This window comes from Mus caroli, chromosome 13 (assembly GCF_900094665.2).
Source record: "Mus caroli chromosome 13, CAROLI_EIJ_v1.1, whole genome shotgun sequence".
Lineage (NCBI taxonomy): Eukaryota > Metazoa > Chordata > Mammalia > Rodentia > Muridae > Mus > Mus caroli.
This window is the reverse complement of record NC_034582.1, coordinates 72,187,631-72,208,113: the sequence shown is the minus strand read 5'-3', so window position 1 is coordinate 72,208,113 and position 20,483 is coordinate 72,187,631. Positions and strand designations below refer to the sequence as shown.

Here is a 20,483-nt window from a genome sequence, read left to right as displayed (position 1 = left end):
GTTGGCTTTCTATTATTTATTTTGTTATTGAAGATCAGCCATAGTCCATGGTGATCTGATAGGATGCATGGGCAATTTCAATATTCTTGTATCTGTTGAGGCCTGTTTTGTGACAAATTATGTGGTCAATTTTGGAGAAGGTACCATGAGGTGCTGAGAAGAAGGTATATCCTTTTGCTCTACCAGCAGCTGACTGAGACAGATGCTGGTCCTAGGCTCCTAGCACACATGTAGCAGTGGGCTGCCTTGTCTGACCTCAGTAGGAGGGGATGTGTCTAGCCTTGTAGATACTTGATGCATCAGTCAGGGGTGACCTGCGGTGGTACTCTCTCAGAGGTGAGGTGAATGGAACACGGGGGTAAGAATTCTGTGAGGGGGGACCTGGAGAAGGCAACATTTGGGATGTAAATAAATAAAATGATTAATAAAAAAAGATAAGGTCCAAGATTTCTAGAGTAGCCTCCTTTGTATCCAAATTCACCCACTGAAACATATATAAATACTTTCTATAGGAAATAGTATAGCTACAAATATTTCATAAAGATCAAAGAACATGGAAGCACACACATTTTATTAAGTTTATGAGAACATCAGAAGCCATTATGTTCGATGCCAGATGGTCTATGATCCACAGTGGGGCTTCTCCCATTTGTCCTCAAGGCATTTTGTCAACAGTTCTTTCAATGGTAGTTCCTTAATCAGTATGTTTATTAACTGCTCACACACTGAATAATCCTATAGCACCACATTCAGTTTCATAAAGGAAACCCTCAGATTATTTTTAATGCCCCTGGTTTCTTTACAATCCAATATCAGGCACTGATAGGAAGGACATACTAAATACATATAATTGTACTTGGCAGACAGGTTAATAGAGCACATCCCCCCTCCCACATCACATCCTCTCTCTCTCTCTCTCTCTCTCTCTCTCTCTCTCTCTCTCTCTCTCTTCCTCTCTAGTATGTATGTGCACACACAGTGGAAATAATATAATCAACATACCTTGTAGATAATGAGGGATAAAGAAGGATAACGTTTGAAAGTAATTTTGAAAGAAAAATGGTTTTTGGTTGGAGAAAATACCATTTTTTTTTTTTGGTTGAGCCAAAAGGATGCCAGGAGTTGCCTGAATTAGAGCCACTTGGCCTAGGAGGTGGAAGCATAAGAACGGAGTGAGATTTAGGAGGAAGGCAACAACCATCACAAACAGGCATGTGACTGATGCTGCTAACAGTGCTAGACAGTGCTTTTTAGTGTTATGATTTAGAGTGGGTGAAGAAAAGGTTATATGGTAAGTGGGAACTGGCTCAATCATGAGTATTAAAGGTAATTAAGATCCAGATTTGGGCTATAGCTTCAAAATTAAATTGTAATTTTCAGATGACTTTCAGGGGGATTCCAATCAACTCAACATCCAAATATATGTAAGAAATCCCTAGGAAACTACTTCCAAACATTTTGCCTGTTGTCATAGATAACTTCCATACTAAAAGAAAGAAAAAAAAAACTCAAAGGAAACACGAGATGGCAGCAGTTTTATCATATAAGGCGAAAGATTGTGGAAAAAAAAAACAATTTGAGCTTATTTTTAAAATAAGAAATGCGGAGCCTTTTATTTTTTATTCCTGTGATTCTTTCAGTACAGAGACTATTGGGTGTACCCTATCCTCCTTCTGAGGAGGGCAAAAAGCCTTCATTGTATGAGACAATTTCCTAAAATAAAGCTGTTGCTGTTTTTCTGCAGATTACTGTTCGTTTTCGCTGTCTGATGTGCAAAAGTCCTGCATGGTACAGTTCTGTTTTAAATGTTCAAGCATCATTTTTTCTTTCTCTTCTAGTGTTTCACCTTTCCTCATTTCCCACCTAAAAGAAAAATAAATAAAATCAGTATTTTTGTAACTTTTAACACACACACACAACCCCTATTTAACCAATAATCATTTTTATATATAGCCTGCTATACAGTCACTGGTTTATTGAGGGTTCAGCTTTCCTAGTCTGTACTGTTCTGCCTGCCTCTTAGGCAAGCATTCACTAGTTTCTGGGATAATGGGAAAGGAAAATAAAGCCATACTTGAGAGTACAACTGAGTGTTAAATTTTAAAGTATTGTGTTAAATGTAGTTTCTGTGTTTTCCAGATTTAAAAATACATATACTACATTTATTGCAATGCAGGTGGTGTAAAGGGCTATACATCAGACAGAGGTTTGTTGTAAGAAGGCATCAACTGAACTGACATGTCCAAAGACACAGCAACCTCTCCTTAGAAATACAATTAGATTGGGGATCATCAAGATAAGCCTCAAGAACACAAGCAAAGACTAGCAAGTTTCTATATATAATCCTGTGATGTTTATGTAATTCTGTTCATCCCTACTGCTTCTTTCCTTGAAAACTAAGAGACAGCAGCTCCCAGAACTTGCTGGGCACACTGAACCTAGAATTCCAACAGGAGGGACTCTCCTGTTATCTATTTCCATTCTTCTTTCTTCTTTAGCTTTTCTACCATTTGTTTAACCACCTTCCATTACATAGTATTTTAAAGGAGATGCAAAACTTATTGCTGACATATCCTAAAAGACTTGGGGTCAAAGGCTCACTGGTAGTCCCCGTGGCAAAGGACAAACAGTTCCTCGCTGATTGTCATCCCAAAGCCCTCTGTGCTTTCAGAATCAGAGCCTCCAGTTAAAAAAGAGCTGTATACAGCTCATGAAGATAGGGTGCAGCTTTCTGGTTCTGTCAGAACAGTGCAAAGAAAGAATAGATGCTGTGCTTTCCATAGACACATTGGGTATGCTGTTGAAATGAGGGCTTTTGCACTCTGGCCAGCCATGAGCAGTTGCTGACATGTCAGAGGAAGGCAAAGCATAGATAGGGCAGCTTTAGAGACACTACATTTGGAGGCCATTTACATCCCTTCCTCACCCTATACCTGGGCTTTCCTACCCTGTCTATGTCTAATCACACAGGGACTCCTTAAATTCTTCACCTGTTCCCTCATGGTTGGAAATTAGATCACCATTTATAAAAATTTTTAAAATAACTTGAATATTGAAAATAATTTTCACTAACATGCTGTTCAAAAATCACATCATTTTGTATCTGGAGGATATCATCCTTAGTGAGATAACCCAATCACAAAAGAAATCATTAGATATGCACTCACTGATAAGTGGATATTAGCCCAGAAACATAGAATACCCAAGATACAATTTGCAAAACACAAGAAAATCAAGAAGAGGGAAGACCAACGTGTGCATACTTCATTCCTCCTTAGAATAGGGAACAAAATATCCATGAAAGAGTTACAGAGACAAAGTTTGGAGCTAAGACGAAAGGATGGACTATCCATCCCATAATCAGCCACCAAACACAGACACTATTGCATATGCCAGCAAGATTTTTCTGAAGGAACCCTGATATTGCTGTCTCATATGAGGCTATGCCAGTGCCTGGCAAATACAGAAGTGGATGCTTACAGTCATCTATAGGATGGAACACAGGGCCCCCAATGGAGAAGCTAGAGAAAGTACCCAAGGAGCTGAAGGGGTCTGCAACCCTATAGGTGGAACAACATTATGAACTAACCAGTACCCCCAGAGCCCATGTCTCTAGCTGCATATGTAGCAGAAGATGGCCTAGTTGGCCATCATTAGGAAGAGAGGCCCTTTGGTCTTGTGAACTTTATATGCCCCAGTACAGTGGAACGCCAGGGCCAAGAAGTGGGAGTGGGTGGGTAGGAGAGCAGGGCTGGGGGAGGGTATAGGGAACTTCCAAGATAGCATTTGAAATGTAAATAAAGAAAATATCTAATAAAAAATCATACCATTTGAGCACATACTCCTAAAATCAATTATTTGGGGGTTTGTAATTTATCACACAAGGCCACCTTGTGCCATTTTAATTGAAGTTTAATTTTATATTGTTTGTTTTATTTTTTAAATGCTTTGTGACAGCATCTTGTTAGGTATCCCAAGATGGCCTAGAACTTGCTTTGCAGGTTGGTATTGAATTCTTTTCTTTTTAATTATATCTTTATTTTTATTGTATAGGTGTTTTGCATGCATGCATTTCCGTTTGCCACATGTATGCCTGGTCTTCATAGAGAACAGAAGATGATATCAGATGCCCTAGAAATTACTCTCTATGAGTTTGAGAAATTGAACCTGGGTATTCTGTAAGAACAATTAGTCTCTTAAGAGCTGACCCATCTTTCCAGGCCCCTTGGTTTATAAATCTTGATCCTCCTGCCCTACCTTCCTCAGTGTTGGGATTGCATATGTGCACCACCGTGCCTTCCTCAGAATTCTGATGTTAAAACATATCCACTACCTAGTCCATAAAGGTTCATTGGGTGTTATTAGTATGTCTATTATATTGAACTCCACAATGGACAGATAAATAATGAAAAGGTATATAGCACTATCTATAGGTTGTTTTAAGAACATTACATATGCCGGGCAGTGGTGGCGCACGCCTTTAATCCCAGCACTTGGGAGGCAGAGGCAGGCAGATTTCTGAGTTAGAGACCAGCCTGTTTTACAGAGTGAGTTCCAGGACAGCCAGGGCAACACAGAGAAACCCTGTCTTGAAGAACAAAAATATCCAACAACAGCAACAACAACAACAACAACAAAGAACATTACATAATCCTCTTTAAGTTCTTCAAATATTAGTATTTAATTTTATGGATGACAATAAACTGAGGCACACAAAGTTAAAACTACTAGAAATTTGGCTGAGAGATATAACAAGCATATCCATGACCTTAGGACAAGTTTATAGATACCACCAATTAATCTTTAAAATAGCTGGGGCCTGGGTAGATGAGATGGTTCAGTGAATCAAGGCATTTCCCACCAAGCCTGACACCTGAGTTCAATCCTTAGAACACACATGGAAGAATGAGTGAACTGACTCCTACATGTTATTCTCTAACCTACACACATATCATGTGACATCACACACACACACACACACACACACACACACACATATCCAATAAGAACACACCTGGGTTTAGCCCAATCATTGACCACTTGCCTAGCATATGCAAGAACTAGGGCTTCATTCCAAGTTCAAACAAGAAAAAGCTTAAATATTTTATAAATTTAGATATTAAATAGAAGAACTAAGCATCATCTATATTTATGTGCAATGCAAACATGTCTATTCTCCTCTAGTCTCCCAGTATATAAAAGTGCTAATACTGCCTAAGTAGACGAATTATTTTAAGAATGTCAACAGATCAAAATATGTGTTCCACACATAAATATTTTGATTATTGTCTCTACTTGTGAAGACTAAAAGCAGTTTCTCTTCTTCATTAAAAATCTGTATAATTAATGTAATTTAAATGAATTATATATGTAACAGAATCCATGATAAGGATCCTTAAGCTTCATGACAATTATAGCACTTCACAGTATAATTGAGCTGTTAGTAATTAATGACATTAGACAAAATTATTTACCTACCACAGCCCTCTTATCTCTGCTTTGGTTTATAAAGGAGAAATAATTTTATATGAGGATAATAAATAATCACAAATGATAAAAGGTAATAGGTTATATTTTCTAATTATTTTATTCTTGTTAAATAAAAGCACTAGATACTTGAAATCTCTGTCATAAGCTATATTTCACACTCATAAACTGCTAAGAGAGGTTTGTCTCTAACTGCTAATACAGTGAAAAACAAAATCATTTTCTCAAAAGAATTACCATGAAACTAATCTACCAATTTGTCAAATACCAATGCACTATATCTTCAAAATCTTTATCTGTAGTTTCTCCTAATATAGTAAATAGCTGGGATAGAAACATTTTCCAACAGAAGTCAGAAGTTATCAGAATCATGTATTCTAAAACTCACTGAAAAGCTTCATACTAAATATATGTTGACTCTATTTTTTGTTCATCCTGACTTGGTAGCCTGCCTCTTGTACTAAATCCCCTACCTTCCCACTACGGTTTAAGAAATTCAACATTGCCCCCATCTGCTATGCCTCATATATGGATGAACAGTAGAATCCTCAAAGATCCCACTGATCTATATGCTAAGTACCTCTGCCTTTTGGACGAAGTTCCATCCACATGTCTTCTGGGGGTGAGTACAGAAGCTTGGCCATGCTTGACCATGGGTCTTTTTCTATCTGATAAAGTAGGGACTCTAAATAAAACCTTTACTGATATTTTCTACAGTGTCAATAGTCACAACCTGGGTATATACTCTATACTTACTGACTTGGGTGTTCTAAGCCTTCTCATAATCTCTCTTCACTTAGATAGTTACAGCAGGGCCACCAACAGTGTCTGCTTACCACTCACTATCCTAACATGAGCCATTGCTATGGCTCCTGAATGTGTCAGAACCTACTGCTTGTTAGTTAAACCCTCTCAGGAGCTTTTGAACCCCTCACTCAGTTTCAGTGTTTTATCTATAGGAAAGTGACAGAGGAGTTTGGGTGTACAGCTATATGTGTTTTTATCTGTGTTCTCTGGGACTGATCCCACACAACACAATTGTGATGGAGACCACCAAAATACTACATCCCACAAGCCCTGAAATAGTTTCCATGTGGAATTTTTCCACAAAGAAATTTGCCTGTCTCCATTGTGGAAAGACCACTCTATCTAGGAAAGACACTGGGAAATGAGCAGGGTGCCTTTTCCTGTCTTGGTGTTTAATGTTTCTAGTGGTACCCAGGGAAAAAAGATGGAAAATGACTTTCATACACAGCAATCCCATACAATGGAGAAGGGTGCCTTTTCTTGTCTTGGTGTTTAATGTTTCTAGTGGGACCCAGGGAACAAGGTGGAAAATGACTTTCATACACAGCAATCCTATACAATGGAGCTATGGCTTCTGAAAGTCTTCATTGTACTCCAATGAGAAACATTTGTTCTAGAAACTCCATCCATGCTAAATAGAAAGTATCCCTATCTAATCTCTTGTTGTAATTGAAAGGGATTATGTGTCTGACTCCTTAGGATGCTGTTTGCTGAACAGAGTTGAGGAGCAGGGGAAGCCTGGATTTGAATCCTTTATAACCTCTGTGAATTTGGGCAGGGAAGACTACTATCAGGCTGATTTTCTATCTATAAGATGGGAACTCACAAAAGTTCATCGATTATAAAATGAAAACAAAACAAAATAATGCCCTGTTCCTAGCAAACACTCAGTGAGCGACATATTGCTGCTGTCAGGCCTCTTTTGTATATCAGTTTTTGGTTGCAAGTCAGGGCAAATCTCACTGTGATGTGTCTTACTTTTCTCCTGGAACAAGTAATCCCAAACAGAAGTGACTGCTGGCTAGACCCATGACAGACCTGCTGTCACTGTGGTCCGGGATGGCTGTGGTGACACAGGCCAGCCATATTTGGAGGGAGGAGCAGTGCAACTGATTCATTGACTTAGAGTATATAATTTATCCCAGATTCCTCATAGAAGATAGTGAAACCATGCCTTTTAGGATTGAAGCCTGAATCTACTTCTTACTAAAATGTGATACTGGACTAGTATTTTAATCTTTGTGTGAGTCAGGTATTAACCAGTTTTAAAATAGGCAATGCTGCCAGTATTCATTCAAGTGTCACAAAGAGTGGTAAGTTGTGAATGCCAAGTACTTCATAAAATATATTATTTTGTTCCACTACTTGAGTTTTAGAGCCCTTGTACCCATGTTTTCCCTCTGGTTTCATGTCTTTCACATTGCTTTGTCTGAAAAATCCTCTTTCAAATGGCCTTCCCATTGCTGTTGTACGCAGCTCTCTCGTATCCGTTCTTCCAGCCTTCTGTAAAGAAACACTGCATACTGAGCCACTCTTTTCTGCCCACCCTGGCTGAAGTTTTCTGTTTTCCCATTACTTTTGTTGTATTTTTAGAAACAGTTATAATGTGGCATCTGATCATATTATTGGCATTTCTCTGGAATATCAATAAAACACTTGAATACAAAAATGTAACTTTAAATAAGCCTCCAAACTTTATGTGATTATTAAACATTTATGTGACTCTATTTACAAAGTGTTTTACAGTTATTTATTAGTTAATTGTGCCATGAAAAACATAAACCATCTGGCTCAATTAATGATTTGAAATTGTCCTACCAGGTGGTGGCTGAGCAGTGAATGGAGAACTCATATTGGATTTTATTACTCTAGGGGAAACCCCCCAGCTTTTTGTACTTCTCTTGCACTGCATAGAAAGCCCTCATTTTCTTTATGTCGGTGCTTTGTGCACATGAGCCTTTTCAGGGTCAGTCTTAGACATCCTCTCCCTCAAGAAGATGTGCCACACTTTCTCTTCATCTGTAGTTCATTTGCACCCTGAGATATAACCGATTGTTCTTCAACCTTACCCTAAGCTCTCTACATTTAGTTTCTTGATAATCATTTTTATTCTTGCATTATGTCTATTGATATTATTTCTATAAAGACATTTGCATGAGTCTAGAATTTGACCATGATCTCGCTAAGCACACAGAACCCTTGCCAGGGAACAGTTTGCATCTCCTCTTCCAGTTTTGTGCACATGCCAACTCCAAGGCAGCACAACACACTTTGAAGACATTCTCTCACCTCACCCCTAGTTCAGGAGTTGATACTGTCTGTCAGAGGGGTTCATGTCTCAATTTTATGATCCTGGGGCACCAAAGCCTCAGGGACCATCCTGACCAGGGTGTTGGAAGTCTCATGCTCTAGCCCAGTTATAGTTCTGTTTGGCTTCTGCTGCCTTTTCTCAAGGAGAGAACTGCCGTCCTCATTGCCCCTGCTGTCCTTGTTGCCCTGCTGTCCTCATTGTCCCTATCTTATGGTTTCTGTGCTTCGATGCCTTACTTTGCTTTCTATCCACTTGATATTCCTTCCCATTCACCCCAAACCAGCTCATTCCTCCTCAGACTATGTCTACAGTCCACCTTTTATGCAGTCCATCCCAATTGCTTAATCTTGAAACAAATTCAGAGAACATTTGGTTATGCTTTTTAATGTTCACAAAGTAGAAATATTACTTGGCTATCTATAATGCAGAGAAATTGCCCATGTATTCAGTTTTCTAAAATATGAGCCAAATTGTGCTATTCTCTGAAACAAGCAAGCTGGCAGGCAAACAAATACAAACTGCTTCTGTGTTCTACCATGATGCTTCCCATTGCTTATGCTAGACTGACTTAGAGAGTATATTTCCCATAACACAGTGTTCCAGACACTACACTCTCCACACCTTAAACTCACACAGTAGCTGCTGGTTGTTATCTATAAGAAATTCAGATATTACAGTGTTATGCTCAGATGGACTGAAATAGCCTGTAATTTCTAATAACACAACAGGTAGCACTTGGTACCTCAAAAAGGTATTACTAATTAGTTATACAGAGAATAAAATGCCAGGTTTTGAAATACATCTTTTCCCTTATTTCTACACCACAAATCATTCTGAAAATTCCTTTATCTATTAGGCATATCCATACCCTTCTAAAAATGAAATCATACTATACAGAAAAGGCAGTTAGGGCTGTGGAGAGATGGCTCAATGGTGAAGAGGGTTTGTGCAATCATGATCATGGGCATTCAGAGCCTAGTAAATCACATAACATGCTGGCTGTCCACAGGCACCTTTAACTTCGGTTACAGAGGACTAGATAGCCTTTTCTGGCCTCTGCTTGTCCATAGGTATTTGTAGCCTCACCTTTACATGTATGCACATTACACACACACACACACACACACACACACACACGCATACTTGCACTGATAAAATCTTTTTTAAAAGACATTTAATTATTTCACTTCACTTGACACTCAAATAGCATTTTTTGGGAATGCATAATAACTTTAACTGTGGATCACACAGTGTTTAAATCACTGGGGGCTGGAAAGATAGTGCTGTAGTTCAGAGCATGTGTTGTTCTCTTAGCAGAGCATGGTTGGACTCAGAGCACCACATGGCAGGTAACTGTAATTCCACTTCCAGGGGATCTGTTGACCTCTTCTGGCCTCTGAGGGCACTGCATGCATGTGGTGCAAAGACATACTTGTAAACAAAACACTCATACACGTAAAATAGAAATAAATAAATCTTTAAAATCTTTATACCAGAATAAATTCATTTACAGGTCATAAAAAATCAACAGTTTCATATCTGTTTCAATGAGGGGGTAATGGTAAAAAAAATAAAGTGTAATATATTCTTCTGAAGAGATGGAAATAAAGGGGCTTTATAAGTTAGTTGCTTTATTGGGCTTTAGACATAGGACTTATGGCTGAGTGATCTTCTTGGTTTATGGGCCTATTTAAAATAAGTTTCAAGAAGTCATGTTTTAAAGAAAGAGTTTTAATGTACATAATTAATTTACCCATCCATTCAGAAAACATTCATTGAACACATGCTGAGTCCAGAATACTGAGGTAAGTGGTAAAGTCAGCAGGGCTTACACAGACTGAAGATCTATCATATGGATGAATAATTATCCCAGACCCACCAACAAAATCTCATAACAATTTCTCACACTATTTCAGTGTAGGTATGAAATGTCAGTGGTAATAAAAGGATCTGGTGCCATTTCCTTAGGCTTCATCTTAGTAATTGTCTATGAGGAAGGCATAATTCAGGTGTTTCTTCCTTGACTCATGAAGCAGTCTGAAGTAGCTCTAGGCAATCATTCATGGCTTCCCTTTCCCTTGAGAAAAGCACCTACATTAAGATAGAAAGCATTTTGAGCTTTTTGAGTAGTGAAGTCATTATTAAATGATAGGGGCATTGGAAAGTGAGAGTGTTTGATATTGCTCTAGAAGGATGTTCTGCCAGAAAGTGACTCTGCAGAATCCTGAGACTTAAAGGACAAACTCCAGGGAGGGGATATGCAGGCATAAAGATTTCCCATGCTTGAGAAAATTATTCTGAAACAGAATGATCTGCTTGAATTTAAATGATAGCTCCTCTGACCAAATTCATTACAGGATACTTTAAACTGATCCCCCTGCCTCCACTTCCCCAGTGCTGGGATTCCAGTGTGCACTGGTTTTATGTGGTGTTGAGACTGCATGCTAGACATGTGAGTCATGTGCCATAACAGCTTGCTTTAACAGATCACATAGAAGAGCAGATTCGTTTCTTGTGTTAGACACGGGCCTTAATAACACGTGCTCAAAAGGTAAGATCTAATATGTTTAATTATGCCTAATATGCTCTCCAGATTAAGAAAGTTTGCAATCACATTTGCCTAATGTTTTAAAACCCAAGTTCCAAAAACCACGTTCCACTCTTTTCAGTCTACATTTAGTTAGAAACAGAGAATAAACAGTACTCTCCTTATGTAATGTGAGAATAGTTGACTTATGGATATGTCTTATAATCACAAAAACAACAGTTAAAATGTCCTTTTAGGCTGTAATTTTTAACACTTTAAAATTTTATTTTCTTCTGAACTTCATTTTGAATTTGTGACAGTCAAATTATAAGGATCCTATAAATCCTTGATCATCACTTTTAGCTAGGGCTTTTAGGAATGGTGAGTGGAAAAATGTATTTCACTGTGATAAACGGTTGGAGGTGGGTTTTGATTGTTAAGAGCATCTCTCTTTGTAACTCCAGGCTGCCTTCAGTTCACTAAAGAGCAATGGCTGCTCTCAAGCTCACAATGTCACTACGTCTGAGATCCTTATAAACTTGATTATCAACATCTTAGGATATGTTAGTTTAGGGGAATTTTTAATATTATGAAGCATTCCATGAAATTCAAAGGACATGAAACATTTACAGAATACTATAAATGATCATCCCATCTTTGTCTTTGGATGTTGTAATACACAGGCATTTCTTAGTCTAAGCAGAGTGGGATATCTGATGCTCCATATTATTTTCATCTAACTGAATGCTTTAACATCAGAACACACCATTACTTGTTTATCTTATGAAAGATTTGTTAACATGGAAAATATATTTTCTGGAACTCTACATATGCACATATATCAACCTAGAAATAAATGTAATAGATCTGGATGCATACAATTTGTAGAAACATAGTTATCCCAGCAAAAATCCACATTCAGTACAAAGGAATCTCCACACTTGCCACAGAAAGGCGATTTGTTTGCTTCAGACAAAACTTTGTTACATGATTGTGTTTACCTGCTATATATATATATATATATATATATATATATATATATATCCATTTATCTAGATATTTCTCCAAGAATTGGATTTTCTCTTGCAAGGTTGTTGATTTCTTTACTATTAATGCACTAAAAGGAATCTTTTCCAAGCCCAGGGATGAGCAGTCTTTAATTAATTTGAATTTATAGCCTTTGGAGACATCTGCAGCACAGCTCAACTGCCCAAGCAATTTATTTTAATTAATATGATTTGTTCTATATATTTAATAGGAGAGTTATATGCTAACAAATGGGACAAGTAAGGATGCTAACTGCAACGTTTTAGATAGTTATGGCTTAAGAATAATGCAAATGGGAGCATAGCTGTCAGTGGTAATAGGATCTGAACTTTTCTGTTAATAGAAAACCATCAACATCTCCACAGAGACTTTGTTTCCAATGCTGGACTTTTAAGGATTGTAACAGTTTACACAGAGAGCCAAGGTCACACTTCTTGGCCATTATTTAGTGGCAAGATAGAGTCCTGTCTATGCTTGGTATTTCTGGAATTTTTATGGATGTGTGTGTGTGTGTGTGTGTGTGTGTGTGTGTGTGTGTGTGTNTGTGTGTGTGTGTGTGTGTGTGTGTGTGTGTGTGTGTGTGTGTGTGTGTGTGTGTCTGTCTGTCTGTCTGTCTGTCTGCCTGCCTGTCTGTCTGTCTATCTGTCTGTCTGTCTGTTTCATACCGAGGGGATTGTAGGAAGCTGTGAGGGAGTGAAGTTTTGAGTGAATATGTCCTGCTGAGTCAGGGTGGCCATGCAGAGGACCTTGCAGCCTCAGGCTCAGCAGGATACAAAGCCTTCTGTTGGGACTCAGTGTTAACCTGAGCATAGAAATGCCCATGATAGCTTTCTTTCTCTGCATAGTTACAGTTGGAAGACTACTCTCCCACAGAGACTGCTCCTACAGGAGTTAGGCAACCTGACCCTTTGACTTAGTTGCTGCTTTGTTTTTCTGTATTAATAATCCTGCCTCCTACTTCAGCTGTACACCACAACCTAGTCTCCTTGTTCTATATAGTAAACATGCTGAGCTTCTAGATGCTGTGGCTTCTCCATCAGAGAGCATGGTTCACCTGCTTACTGACTTTCTGTAAGTCTACATGCCTGTCTGTCTGTTGTCTCTTCATTCTCTTTGCAGCCCCAGTCAGGTGTATCCCTGGACACATGCTGGATGTGGCATCATAAGTTAAGATATTACTTTAAATGGTTCTTAGCCTATGTAAAATAGTAGTATTTTCTGTAAAATGTGATTAAATAGCAATCCATTTTCACCAAGGACACATATTTATAATCTAAGAATTATCCATCAGCCAAAAAATCTGTTGCCAATCTAGTCATTGTGATTAACAGTCTGATACTTTTGGAAAGGAGATGGAATGTAGCCCTGACTCAGGGTTTTCTTGAAATTGTCTAAACTCTATAAACTAAAACTGTTATGCAAAGCCAAAGCTAAACAATATGCAATGAGAGGGAAAAATCTACAGAAATAAGGTGGAGTTCACTTCATGTTAATCCCATTTTCCTGGGCACTGGGCCTGCCTGGAAGTGTGGAAGACATACCCAGCAAGAATGTACTGGAGGGATATAGTTTTCCCTTGCCAGCAGGTATCAATTGCATATAGTTTCTTAGGGGAAGAAGCTGGTTTCCAGTTCAGTGCTGGAACCCTGTCTAATTTGTAGGTCTTCTGGATGCTACTACAGTATTTCCACAAATACTTTCCATGCACATCAATCCTGTTGTATCTGGAAGATACTGTTTCCTTGGTGCCTTCTGCTGACTCTTTTTTTTTCTTTTTTCTTTTATTAGGTATTTTCTTCATTTACATTTCCAATGCTATCCCAAAAGTCCACCATGCCCTCCCCACTGACTCCTCTACCCAGCCACTCCCACTTCATTCTGCCTCCTCCTCCACAAAGATGCCCGAGCCTCAAATGCGACTGAGTGCTTCAAGGTCTCTCACTCTCTGCACTTCATCCACTCATAGGTCTCTGTGTTGGTTTCCATCTGTTACAAGAAGAATGTCTTATAATCTCTTCTCTGCTAAGAGCTGAGTGAGGTCTTGACCTGATTCCCAGCCAATGTGTCTGCTGAGGTCCCTGGTACAAGTGATTCTGCAGATCAAAGGCCCTGACAGTGAACTCTTAAAAGTGAAGCAAATGCCTCTGAGCTTTCTTGGCTTCGAGATGCATTTCGATGTAAGTTCTTTGAGGATGAAGATCTAATTGATCATGTTCCCCACAGTATCCTGGGACATAGTTTGGCATCCATAGGTGCCCACTAAATGTTTGTTGAATGAAAGGCCTATATTCAGAAAAATGTCAGGAGAGTTTATTTTTCTCCAAAGAAAAACCCATATTAATGTGACTAGCTCAAGGCCACTCTATGTTATATCATGAGTCTCTCTCTCTCTCTCTCTCTCAACACACACACACACACACACACACACACACACACACACACACACACACACACACAAACAGCATGCACCTAGATCTACAAATATCCCTGGAGGGGTGCAGGTATTTTATAAAATATGTATTTACTAGGTTTGTTATTCTGGTCTTCTTTTTGTACTCCCTCTTGTTACTTCAGGTTGAGGCTATGAGACAGATGCCAGGGTAAATAAGTGGAATGAATGCATACATGTAGGAGACAAAGCAGAATCTTCACTATACCATAGTCTACTTAGAACCAAGACATATGATCATGCACCTCAATCTAAATTAATGTTGATGTTCTTGTCCAGAGAAAGACTGTGATGTAAGAGTTTCACACATTGGAGAAACATTTTGTTACAGAGGTAAGAGAAAAGAAATATATATTAAAATAGATGAACTTGATTTATAGAATTGAAGCATATTAAGAGTAGAAGAAAAACTTGCATTCCTGCATTCTCCATCAAATGTCCAGATAATTTTACTTATACAGGTCATAGGTTACTTTGACTTGAACTTAAGACCCTTTATCTTTTTTCTGAAGTTCATTATAATTATGTGGTTGTAGGTATTCTGACATATTGATCTGTTTATGGCTCAGGGTCAACTGCTTTTACAAAATATCTATACGAGAGACAGATTTCAAAAGAGCAGAATAGTTGGTTGTCTGGAGGGTGCCTGAAGATAATTCTCATAAGTCTACCAACACATCATGAAGCAATATTTATCATTCCGCACAAGTGTGGTAATGTAGTAACTTAGTTGGTTAATACTGGATTAGCATCTTTCATATGGTTATAGAGAAAATGATTCACATTTACACTTCCAAACAGAATAGGTAAGGGTTGTCTGGGCAAGAGGATATAAGGATGTGTAAAAAAATAAAATAAATGATTACTTCTAAAACCTATTGTAATTTGTTAATACTCTTGGTCTTTAACTTCTTCTATGGATCTATTACTTAAGATCTGCTTTTCATTACTCAAATTCAGTGATGCTTGATAAAAAGTACATAAAGTTTTAGAGGCATGTGACACTCCCAGATGGTTCACTTCATTGTTTTTTACTAAGTAACTTAAACTTGCCTGGGCCTCAGTGTTTTTACCTTCAAATATGGAAGATAATATGTGTTTTTAAAGATCATTATGAATAGCAAGTTGGTCTAGTAAAAGACTCTGGCATTATGTTTTTCAATGTAAGAGTGTCCCATTGTATTACTGCTCCTTGTTTTGATATCATTATTATATATAATACTAAAATTACATTATAAAATAACATAAGGAAAAATATCATTCTACATATAAAAACAGATTAAATACACATGGGAAAACAGCAACCATTTTGGTGTCATAATCCTTAGTTACCAGAGCAAATACCATAGGGAAAGAATAGCTGTGGGGTCTGGAGTTTTAGCTCAGAAAACTCAATTAAAGGGGGCAATTCATCTGTGGTATCTTAATTTACAGTTCTAGAGGGTGATATCACATATCTGAAGGGTCTTCAGGTAACATGATCCTCATGAGCACTCATAGTTGGTTTTGTCTTGAGGCTTGGCTTCCTCATAGAATGGTATTTGTTAGGTCTCAGAATTGCTTCTACAACAGTTTAGGGTTCCAACATTGCTGTCTCAGTTTGGAAACTATACACTGCCTACTCTAGAAGTGAACTTGGCATTACTTCTTGGTGTGTAAAAATTACAAAGAGGTCATAAGAGAAAAACAGGATCCATCTGGGGAGCAGGAAGGCTCTAGAATAGTAGACTGGAGATAATGTTGCAAATGTCTATAACATACAACCACACACAGTGGTGTGGGTGTTGGGGGAAGGGAGCAGGCCTCAGAGCAGCTTCCTGAACATGCTCACATACTTGCCTAAAACCACCAGAGCTAGCTGGTTTTCATTACCAGCCTTAAAGCTTTAATAATTTATCACTTTCACTTTGAGAGCACCTCATCATATGTTTAAAAAAAAAAAAAGACAGTAAACAAACCAGTGCAAGGCTAACATCTCAGCCAATGGGAATCCGAGCTCCGGGAAAAATCCACGCAAGGAACATCAGGCTCGAGGTAAATTGAAACCCAGAACATTCTGCTTGCATAGTTTCCTTGTTTCTAATTTAATAAATGTTTCCCAGAATGGAGTTTGCAAATCAGAGTATATTTAAAATGCTTACTATTCCCTTTTGGGTTCTGTGTCAATTGTGTACATTTCATAAATATAAACATAAGACATATTTGCTAAGGAATTACATTTGTTGATGTGGCAGCCTTATGGCTCAGAGTATAAAAAATTCATACCTTGTCAATTATGAATTGCATTTTTCTTATTTGTATAGAATATGGAACTTGTTTGAGTACTAGCTAAAAATGTACGTGATACTATTTCAGATGCTAGTATTGCTAGAAAAACCATCAATCTTATCCAGCTTTAAGAGGTGAACAACATCTAAAAATTGTAATACTTATTTTATGTAAAAGTGTGCCCCTGCTCATTTATTCAGTGTTTTTCCCCTCACTACTTCCAATTACCAAACTATGCGTCCATCCCTTTTGATTTATTTTTTAGTTGAATGAGTGTCATTATATGAAGGCAGCATGAGTCCAGTTCACACTTTACAGTTCTTAACTTACAAACATTTTCCTCCTTCCCTGGTACTCACTAACTCCCACAACTATCACCCTAAATGCCCTCTTTCTATCTCATTACCACATTGTGGATGAACACATCATCGGCATAGTATTTATTTTGACAGGTAAGGCAAAATTAGTCTTGCTCCCCAAAGCTCAAAAGCTATGCCGTGATTCTAGCCTTCTTTGTGAGGTATGTTCCAGTAGCATGTTTATTGCAGAGGTGTGGGCACTAACCAGTGCCCCAATTCACGCAGTTGTATTTTCCCCCAAATAAAACCTGTCAATTTAATTAGACACTGGCTATATAGTGAACGTTCCCAATATCTCCCTGATTACTTTTCATACTCTAAAATTCTATCGTTTTCTAGAGACTAGATTATTTCTGACACACTTTTGTCTCAATATTTCTATCTCTCTCTCTAACCGTGTTTTCTCTTCAAATGCACCTTATCATGTCAACATCTGCCATCACAACTTAAGGTGTGATTATGTCTAATAATGTTTTATCTTTGCCATAAGTATAAACAAATAATTCTAACTGAACGTTCTTAAGTTTTTGGTATCAGAGAAAACCAAGTACAATATTACCACATCTTAAACCCCCAAGAGAAGCCGGGCGTGGTGGCGAATGCCTTTGATCCCAGCACTCGGGAGGCAGAGGCAGGCAGATTTCTGAGTTCGAGGCCCGCCTGGTCTACAAAGTGAGTTCCAGGACAGCCAGGGCTACAGAGAGAAAAACAAAACAAAAACAAAAACAAAAACAAACCCAAACAAACCCCCAAGAGAATAATCTAATGCAATTACTTGCTATCATTAAAGAAGGTCTTGCTAGAGAGCTGTCTTCCAACTGCTGCAGCCTGAAGACTGCTCTTATTTCCTTCTTCTGAACCTTCTCTTAATTTAAATTCACACTTTAAATATAACAGCAAATAAATAGATACATACTTTCTTATATATACATATCTTATAGCATGTGTGTATTCATGCATGTGTGTGTGTGTGTATGTGTGTGTGTGTATGTGTGCCAGATGCTCATTTGAAGATGAAGTCTAAGACCTCATATGTGGTAAATCTATGCTCCATCTCTGAACAATATTTAATCATGTAAACTTAAGGTTGACTTGGCATCACAATTTAAGAAAACCAACTAAGAAGCAGGACTCATAGCATGTACATATTTCTAATGCTTGGGATGTTGAGGTAGGAAAATCATGAATTTGAGGCCAGTATGGGTCATATCAAATTCAAATCCATCCTGGGTTATATATGACACTCTGTCCCCAAAACAGAAAAGCAAAAACAAAAGTTAAAAAAATTAAGATGAATAGTGAAATATCTAGTAAACAAAATTGCTTATCATTTGCTATTCAATATCCCCTAGCCTACTTGTGATCACCTAAAATTTAGGTTCAAACACAGGAAATATAATTTAATTATAGGCAGCTAAAAGTTGCCATATCAAATTTATTAAAATTCTTTTATGTTAAAACCTTTCTTGGTCCAAGAGTATGCACCAGGAATGACAATGCCTATTGACATTTAACAACTTCATTGAAAATTCAGTCATTAGTAACAACATTCTGCAAACCCTTTCACTTATGAGCAACAATACATACTCAAGAGGGCCTTCCATAACAGTTCAGAATCATCAAAAAAAGTGTAAAGATCCTTACAGACCTTAACACCAAGTAAAAGATGAATGATAAAGAGGGGTACTTTGGGAATATAGCACATTAATGACCCTGTGGACCAAACAATTAACCGCCAAAAAGTCCTGAGTTTGAATTTTTTCTTTATTTCTTTTCTTTACTTCTCAGCTTTATGATGCTTCATATAATATGAACCAACTCATTATTTCTGGGAATTGCTGCATCTCTAATTTCTTTAAAATAAAACAAAACAAACAACAAACCAAATAAAACAAGATAGACAATCAAACAAAACTCCAACCTCTAGGATTCTGCCAGGACCTTCTCTATCTGCCACCACATACTGATTAGCATCTTTCTGATTAGCATCTAGTCTCTCCACATAGCCAGACTTCCCACTTTGGTCTCCAGAGTCTAGTCCAATGACTCTTTTGGACTTACCACTCCTCACCTTCTTCTCATTCTGCCAACTTTAGCCCTGTCCTCACACCCAGTGCTCCAGGCTACTTCAGTCTCCTGTGCTTGTTCTGCCAATATCTCTAGGCTCCTTAGCACCTTTCTTATAATCCATGAACCCAAACACCCCTGACGCACTTATGCAACCTTTCCACTCAGCTATATCTCTCCCTACACTACAGGCTTGGCCAGAAAGAATTTCACCCAAAATATTCCCATGCAAACTTTAGGCCAAACTTGCTTGTATGTTCTTCTTCTGCACCAACCTACAGTGTCCAAATCAAACTCAAAACTAACAAAAGAAATTTACATGCTAAGATCTCAAAGATAAAAAAAAACCTATATGAAAGATTAGTTCAGTATCTTCTTTCCAAAACCTACTAGTCCTGCAGAAACATTTGGTAATGAGAATTACTTAGATAAACCCCGGGACAGAGAATTTAAAAGGACAATCATAAACTTCATCAAAGAATTCAAGTATTTTAAACAAGAAATAGTTCAATGAAATCAAGGAGAAAGATCTTAAGGAGAATTAAAACCTAATAGATTCCCAGGAAAACACAAGTATAAGGTTGATAGTAATGATGAAGACAATCTAAGTCTTGAGAACAGAACTCAAACAGGTGATAGAACACTGAAGAAGATTCAAGCTGAAATGAAGAGGAAATTGAAAACCCCAATTTAGAAAACTCAAAGGAAAGTGTTACAAGTAGAATGAAAATAAGAGAAGGTGGAATATGAGACTCAAAAGAAAAAGAGAGGGTCCAGACCAAATAAGCAGAGAATACAAAACATTACAAAATATGCTTTTTTATAGGCACATATGAGGGAAAAGAATCTCAAGTCAATGTCATACACTAGATCTTCAGCAATATAAAAAGAAAAACCCAAACTAAGAGAAAATATACCCATATAGATATAGAATCACATAGAACATCAAATAGACAAAAAATATCAGAAAAATAAATCCACATAGAATAAAATGTTAAGTGTACAATATGAAGAAAGATTATGTGGGGCAGTGGTGGTGCACGCCTTTAATCCCAGCACTTGGGAAGCAGAGGCAGGCAGATTTCTGAGTTCGAGGCCAGCCTGGTCTACAGAGTGAGTTCCAGGACAGCCAGGGTTATACAGAGAAACACTGTCTCAAAA

General features: G+C 37.9%; 1 protein-coding gene across 6 annotated transcripts in view; it reads right to left on the bottom strand.

The window, feature by feature from the left end:
• Positions 1 to 1,097: 1,097 nt before the first annotated feature.
• The window catches only part of Kiaa0825 (KIAA0825 ortholog), a 422,676-nt gene continuing 403,290 nt past the window's right edge, over positions 1,098 to 20,483 (bottom strand). For 4 of the 6 annotated variants that reach the window (XM_021180151.2, XM_029468200.1, XM_029468196.1 and 1 more), the window contains one exon: positions 1,098 to 1,863. In XM_021180151.2, the coding sequence (XP_021035810.2) occupies positions 1,746 to 1,863 (118 nt within the window). In that variant the 3' untranslated portion in view covers positions 1,098 to 1,745. The remainder of the gene's footprint in view (positions 1,864 to 20,483) is intronic. The other 2 variants (XM_029468198.1, XM_029468197.1) reach the window with 2 other exon arrangements.